General features: G+C 53.5%; 1 protein-coding gene across 2 annotated transcripts; it reads left to right on the top strand.

Moving 5' to 3' along the window:
- Positions 1 to 1,176: 1,176 nt before the first annotated feature.
- On the top strand, positions 1,177 to 7,277 carry SETD9 (SET domain containing 9). Of its 2 annotated transcripts, none has more exons than XM_037132651.2 (6): positions 1,177 to 1,306; positions 2,690 to 3,057; positions 4,133 to 4,256; positions 4,456 to 4,571; positions 5,764 to 5,869; positions 6,950 to 7,277. In XM_037132651.2, the coding sequence occupies exons 1-6, from the start codon at positions 1,209 to 1,211 to the stop codon at positions 7,035 to 7,037; spliced, it is 900 nt and encodes a 299-aa protein (XP_036988546.2). In that variant the 5' UTR covers positions 1,177 to 1,208; the 3' UTR covers positions 7,038 to 7,277. The 2 variants fall into 2 exon arrangements, with proteins under 2 accessions (XP_036988546.2, XP_036988554.2); XM_037132659.2 differs by having other exon boundaries at positions 5,768 to 5,869; positions 6,950 to 7,036.
- Positions 7,278 to 7,718: the final 441 nt, after the last annotated feature.

Genomic DNA, 7,718 nt, shown 5'->3' with positions numbered 1-7,718 from the left:
TTCATCTCTGGTTATGACCTTCCTGAGGAAATCGGGCTCATCGCTAGCGGTTCGAATCAAGTCATTAGCGACTGCAGCACGATGTTCCTTCTGCTCTGGTAGCAGAAGCTGCGGAACGAGTTTTGCTGTGACACGTTTCAGGCCAAGATCCTGTGTCAAAATCTGGGACACAGTAGTTTTTGGAATCCCCAGCTCCGCTTCCAGTTCTCGCACTGTTGGCCGCCGCCCTTTGCTGATGGCGGCCCGCACACGCTCAACATTCCCAGGGGTTCTGCTTGTTGCAGGCCTTCCAGAACGTGGGTCACTCTCTACGGATTCTCGACCATCTTTGAAGCGTTTGTGCCACACTTTTATTTGCGCTGCACTCATCGCATCGTCCCCGAAAACCTTCTGAATGATCCGAATAGTCTCTGCAGACGAATGTTCAAGCTTAACGCAAAATTTGATGCAGACCCGTTGCTCTACTCGCTCAGTCATTTTGAATGCAATGTTTTATATCTGAAACAAACATCATGTTACATGTCAATTATAGTTCAGAAAATGTAGGAATAGGGTCTAGGCCACAGGCCTTTGTCCTGGATTACACTGCATGATACAAGTAGAAAACAAAACAGCACTGGCTGTGCACACAAAAGCTGCTTTTTTATTTTTAGGTTCAGTATACAACTATGGTTAAGGCTTCAACTAGTGCCCTTCCGGTTCCTCTTGGGTTCAGAGACCACAGTCCCTCCTTTCGCGGGCACTGCGGACCCCATCCGGGAAACCGGGTAACCTGCAGCCGGGACCCTCACAGCAAATGCTGCGGGCCCGGGGCGCCAGCACGCTCCGTGGCGTCACAATGAAGTGGAGACTTGGGCGGCGTGTTTTCCTTCCAGTTTGGAACGGAATACACGCGCCACGGCCACCTGCCCTGCCTGCAGGGCACCGGGTGTGGCTGGCCCCCCTGGACTTGGGTGCCGGGGCCGACTCCGCGCGGAGGCCAGGCGGGTCCGCGGTTCCCACGGGGCCGAGAGGTGGGTGGGTGGGGAGGCCACACGAGCGGGAACTGGGCTCGGGCTCCTTCCGCTCCGCGTCCCTGGTGAGGTGGCCGTGGCCACAAGGCCAGCCACCGGGACCCCGCGCGAGTGTAGCGCGGAGCCGAGGGCGGGACACGCCACCGCCCCTCCCCCCGCCGGGGCGGGCCGTCGTCCCGGCGCGGCTGGGCCGCCATGACCCGCACTCTGCTGCAGAGCCTGGGGCATTGGTGGCGCCGTTACAAGTACCGATTCGTACCTTGGATCGCGCTGAACCTAAGCCGCAACCCCAGGTGAGGAGACGAGGCGGCTGCTCCGGGCTTCTTCCTTCGGCCCGGAAACGCCACCGCGGTCGCGGGACAGGACACAGGCGGGCCCACCGTGGGGTTGGAGCCTCGCGCGGGCGGAGCTTCCGGCGGCCGAGGGGCTTGGCGCCGCTGGGCGGTGGTGGGTGGAGCCCGAGACGGGAGGGGGTCTGGGGTGGGCGTGGCCAAAGGCGGGCCTAGACTTAAGTGGGCGGGGCCTTCCGGCGGCCGAAGGGCCTGGCGCCCCCAGCTCGCTGTGGGTGGGGCTGGTGGTGGGTGGGGCTGGTGGTGGGCGGGGCCGCGGCTGAGGCTGCGGGTGTCGGGGGCGTGTCGGGGGCGGGCCGGGGGCCCGACCCCTGGGTCGGATCTTTAGGTGGGCGGGGCCTGGGGCCTTTTTCCCGTCGTACCCTGCGCTGACAGGCCAGAGTCCTCGGGGTCGCCCGCGGGGACAGCGCGTGTGGTCCACTTGGCCGTCCGCGCTGGCAGGCTGCCTGTCTGAGTGAAATAGAGCAACGTTTGAGAAAGGAGAGAGCGCGGGCAGCGAGAGCGCGGGCAAGGAGCTTGGAACCCCTTAGAAAAGCCGAGCGGGTTTAGTCTTGACGGTGAAAGCCGCCCAGCCCGGCGCGGCGAGAAACAGCTTGGGGAGAGAGAGAAAGGACAGTGAAGCGGAGGAGTGCGGGGTTTAGAGCGCGGAGTCGGGGCCTGGGGCCGGGCGGGGCCGGCTCCGGCGAGGGACGAGCTGGGGGCGGGCAACGCCACGGCATGTCCACGAAAGCAGCCGATAACCAGAGTGTTCGGACGGGCCGTTAGCTTTCTTTTTGTGCAGAAGTAAACATCCTACTATTATGGAAATGAACTGATGCACTCATTAAGGAAGTACTCCTGGAAGAGAATGTGACGAGTTGTATAACGTTCCCTTAAATCTGTGTTTGAAACTACAGGCCTAGAAAGAGCTCACTGCATGTGCCGGTTCTCACGACAACCTTCGCCGGTGGCCACCTTCGCAGGTGGCCGTGAGCGCTGCCTCTGCCCCGCTCCCTCGTCCCCCACCTCGCCCCTCACTAACGTTAGGACCTGGGGCAAGTGTCTAACATCTCCGTGCTTCGGTTTCTTGGTCTGGAAAAAAGGAGATAAGGAACATAAGGCCCCGACCGCGTTTGGCACACGCCGGGCCTTTCCATAAATTTGGCCGTTTTAAACTTGGGTGGGTATTTATTGGAAGTTAGTAACGCAGCCCCCAGACATCTCTTCTCTGAAAGTTTCCCACCCTTCAAACACGTGAAAGTAATATTCCTGAAGGCCCAGAAGGCATCCAGACAGGCTGGCTTTTATCACTGAAGGGGAGTGAGTGGAAACCTTTCCCATTTTCAGGACCCTCCGGTATGTTCCAGTGGAACTTAAAGACAAAGTTATCTCAGACGAAGACGTCCTAGTCACGTTACTGAGGGTTTTCCAGGCTCTGTTCATCCACGATTTCTATAAGCAGTCAGCTACCTTGACTGTGCTGCCCGAGCCCGTGCAGTCGAAGTATCAAGACCTGCTGTTAGCCCAGCCTCCAAGGGTGAGCCTGCCTGAATACAGACATCATCGGGGACGTACTGTTAAACCAGAAGAAATCCTGTATCAGACGCTGGGTTTCAGCGTTGCCTGCGCAACTAGCTCATTGGTCTCTGCCGGAAGAGGCGTCTTCGTTTCTAGAGGATCAGCACCAAAAGGCGCAGTTGTATCCATGTACCCTGGTAATGGCCCAAGTAGTACTTTGCCGAGAGTTTGTTATATAAATATAAGTTCAAAGAACAAAAACAAAACACCTGGCCTTGGGATGGCAGAGCAAGGGGTTGAACTGCAAACTCAGATGTCCACAGATGTTTAAATCCTGATTTGGACATTAACTGTTTGTAGATTATCTTATGTGTGAGAAAGTATCCATAAGTATTTGTTGGGATATCACTTTGACTTAGATAATTGATAACCAAAGCTAAAAATGATATGGGTTAAAACAGGAGAGAATTTAATCCTGTAAGTCACCAAATAAAGACATTCCTGCCATTGCTATACTTAGAAAGTAAAGAAGCTTCTTTGCACAAAATCATTAACTAGAATGCTCGGTCAAATATGTCATTTGTTAAACTAACATATTATTTGGTATAATGGAAAATATATGTGTATGTTTAAGTCAAATACAGCTATGTTTTCAAAAAGTCCTTTCAAGATTTTCTAGTTCTCATCCCTAAGCAAGGGCGTCTCAATTTCTTCCTGTACAATTAACTCTGTAAAGACCAAACAGAACAAGCCAGCAACAAATTCATATTAAAGTGTACAGCACAGATAACGTGCCTGGAATCCAAAAGGCATGTGCAACCCCCCCCCCCACTGCGGCCCACAAGAGGGGACACGGCTGAGCACAGACTCCCCTCCTCCCACACATGCCTGCAGTATTCAACCGGCTGCCGGTGAAGACATTTCCCGAGTGACACGCTGACAGATGTCTGGTCACACTTGACTCAAACACACTGGCACACACACCGCAACTCTGAGGGACCGAGCCTGAAGCGTGTTCGCATTTTTGCCACCCAAGTTGATTTCTCTGGCCGTGTGGGGATGTAGGCCCTGTGCTCTGTCTGCTCTTGGACACATTTAAAGGGAGAAAAGAGCCAAAGACAATGCGATGGTCTAGATTGGAGGTAAGAGATTGAAAAAAGGCCGAGAAGTTAAAACAAATTCATACATGTTGTGTGTATGTTCCAGAGAAAGGTCCTTAAAGTGTTTGTGATTTTCACGTGTTGCTGTAATGTCCGTCTCGTTTTATAATAGGTACAGTATATCAGAAATACGAGCCAGTCTTTTTCCAGTCTATTGGAAATCCGTTTATTTTTAGATGCTTGGATGGCATACTCATTGATGGAAATAACAGAGGAATATCCAAAGTCGTGTACAGGTGAGTTGATGCCCATGTTCAGATTTAACCACAGGTGACTGTGGCCACTGGCCTTAGCTGTCCTGTTGATGAGACTGAGTTTTCTTGAGAAATTGCCCGTTTCCAGGCAATTTCTGGAAATCTGCAGGCCTGATCTGTACAGCTGAGTTTGAAGGCCCAGAAGCGGACTCCTCCAGCTGGTGCTTCTGCCCGTTTTCAGGTCTTGCGCTGGAAGGGACCGCCTCGGCCCTTTACAAATGAGCGACAGCACCTGGCTGACGGCAGACGTTCAGAACCCGCTGGCTGTAGGGCAGTATGTCAACAACTGTTCAAACGGTGAGCTGGCTGCGTGGGGCCGGGAGAGCGACCGAGAACGGCCGTGTGACGGGGTGCCTTCGGACCCGTCACTTCCATGGCTTGTTTTCGTTCTATTCCCTCTCTTATCTATGTCTCCTATTAAAAATTATAGTTCCTTGATCCTAACTTCGTTTTTTTTACAGCTGTATTGATATGATTCACCTACTAGACAATTCACCCATTTGAAGTGTATAATTCACAGAGTTGTTTGACCATCATCACAGTCCACTTTATATTATGGAAGTCGGTTCCCATTTCCTCCGGAAGCTCCCAGTCTGCGGCAACCACTGATCTGCTTTCTGCTGCTGTGGGTCTGTCTGTTCTGGGTGCCTCGTAGCCAGAACGTAGAGTTGGCATCTCAGCGATTTGGACTGTAACCCTCTGAGGCAAACAGCAGGGACAAGCAGGAGAAACTGACAGCATCCACTGCGGTTTCGTAGTTCACTGGTTTGGTTCCGCAGTGAATATATGCTGTGCGTCACTGCCCTCGTAATCACTGCCAGCATCATCCTTTCATGGTCAACTCAGAGATGATGTGGTCCGTACCTCGGAATGGCCTCGAAGCTGAACCACGGGACTGGCCGCCCCTTCTGGGCGCTCAGTCTGTGAGTCGCTTACCTTCCTGGGGCTGCGCTCCCCCAGAGTGAGAGTTCGACTGTCTGGTCGTGCGTGGCACAGGCTTGGGCGTTTGGAAGGCAGGAACTCAAGCACCTGACTTTTCTACTTGCCCTCTAACCTTTTGAGCCTGTTTCCTGATCTTCAAAAAGTGAATTTAAAAGCATGGATAGCCCTGTCTGGTGTGGCTCAGTGGATTGAGTACCAGCCTGCGAACCAAAAGGGTCACTGGTTCATTTCTGGTCAGGGCACCTGCCTGGGTTGTGGCCAGGTTCCCGGGTGGGGTCCTCTGAGAGGCAACCACACGTTGATGTGTCTCTCCCTCTCTTTCTCTCCCTCCCGTCCCCTCTCTCTGAAAATAAATCTTTTTTCAGAAAGCATACACACACACACACACACACTCACTCACATATGTAATGTTTCCTATGTGCAAAGCCTACTCTGAGCATGCTCTGATCACGGGGAAATCCGTGCGTCAGCGCCGTAACTCGGCACTGTTTGCCGTGCCCTTGCCCAGTACATGCTCGGCTTCTAAACCCAGTGCACTTGTCCCCAGAAAGACCCGCCAACGTCTGTTACCAGGAGCTGGACGTGCCTCTGGCCTTCCCTGTGGAGCTGAAGCAGTACCTCCCGAATGTCGCCTACAGCTGCGACCAGCAAAGGTTTGTCTCCTTGCAGAGCCTGGCCCTGCCCCAGTCTCGGGGTGCACTTCACAGACATCTCTGCCTGAAAGAAGCTATACAAAATCCAGGGTGAGGACTTTTAGGGGGAAATTGCAACTTGGACTTTTATGTCCGCCTTTCCTACTTACGAGTCCTTCAGAAACACCCTCGCCCCAGTCACTGCAAGGATCACCCACCCCACCCGACGTGAGCCCGGTTCACACGGGCGCCTCCGCTCATTCCACTGTGAGCGTTGAAACTGGTGAGAAAACAAGAGTATGCCGGACATACTTAAACCACGGGATAAAATACAACTTAGGAAACAGTGAAAAAAGAAGTAGTCGAGATTGACATTTCTCTTGTCACATTAATCTTTGGTGTGGTTGCTGGGAAGACTCAAGTAACGGCTTTTAATGGGCAGGTGGGGGGGGGCCCTGCCCCATGGGGCCACATCCCTGGCTGCCACTTGCCGGCAGACTGCACCGCGAGGGGTCCTAGTTCACCGCGCTTTTAACACCAGGCCGTTTGAAACACAGACCACTGCCTGCACCTGAGACTCGGTGACCGTTCCCCGTGTGTGTCTGCGTACCTGACAACCAGGCTGTTAGCCGTGGACTCCGGGGCTCGATGGCAGTGCTGTCCCACGGGCCCGGGAGGCATGGAATGAGCGGGGCATCGAGGACGTCTTGTCGTGTCCTAGAAAGTCCTCTTCATCCAGTTAATTCTAAGCAATGTTTCCTGCTCTGCAGAATTCGAAGATGCCAGTTAGTTTTGAGTGTTAAACTATAGCGGGTGTGGCTTTACAGTGCTTTCTGCAGCTCTGGCCTCGAGGACCGGAACACAGGGCGTGGTCGGCTGTGTGCAGTCGCTGAGCTGCGGTCTTTCCACGTGATACGGAGCAGACACGGTCCACTTTTAAATGCTCTCTCGGGGCCGAGAGCAATTCCCTCGTGGATGTGCGGAAACGAAGGGGACAGTGAGGGATGTGACTAGCGTGACATTGACAAAGCCCGCAGTGGCTGAATGAACACACGTGCTGGTGCGTGCCCATCCCGGTAACGCGTGTGTTCTCGTTCGCAGCCCCCTGCGGTGTGTGGTCCTCGTCGCGCTGAGGGACATCGGACAAGGGGAGGAGCTCCTTTCCAACTACTACACGGTCGTCGGCTGACTCTGGGAGGGGAGAGGCGTCGGCGCCCGAGGTGGTCCTCTCTGAATCCCACCTGCAGAGCCCAGTGTTACAGCTAATTGGAGCCGGAACTGGCTATTTTTGTCGATATTTTGTTTGTTTCAAGTCCATGATAAAAGCTGTTTGCTGCATTACAATTTCAAATTTCCAGTGCAATTCCAATTTTATTTAATTTTCAGCTAAATACACAGCAGCTTATTAAAGCCTACTGCCTGAACTTACCATTTCAATGTTTCATTTATCTGTGGTGCTTTATAACATTTCAGCCACATCTCCAGCAATTCTTTTACTGTTGATGTGTACGAACTTCTGTAAAAATTTTTATAGAATAAGGCCAAACATTCGTTTGCGTTGCTGCGAATTAGCTGGAGTTTGCCTGTGCAGGCGTGTATCTGAAATTTAAAGACTGCTTTAGCTGAGGGAGAAACCGGGGGAGGGGCCACTTTACTATCTTCTCTGTGTCATCTGAACGTATGTCACACACACCGAGTTTACAACAGCACCTGGGAGGTCGCTGGGTGGGGAAGTCGTGCGAAGCCGGCGGTGCCGGTGGTGGCGGGCACACCCAGCCTTTTTCCCTTCTCGCCCTGCGGGAGGCTCCGATGGCGATGCCTGCATCCTCCCTGCACCTGCAGAGGAGGGCTGACTTTCTGGGGTGATCTC

The sequence above is a fragment of the Artibeus jamaicensis genome, unplaced genomic scaffold (genome assembly GCF_021234435.1).
Source record: "Artibeus jamaicensis isolate MK-2021 breed Jamaican fruit bat unplaced genomic scaffold, CSHL_Jam_final scaffold_369, whole genome shotgun sequence".
In the NCBI taxonomy this organism is placed as follows: Eukaryota; Metazoa; Chordata; class Mammalia; order Chiroptera; family Phyllostomidae; genus Artibeus; species Artibeus jamaicensis.
Note: the sequence above shows the minus strand (reverse complement) of the source record. Positions and strands in the feature narration are given on the sequence as shown.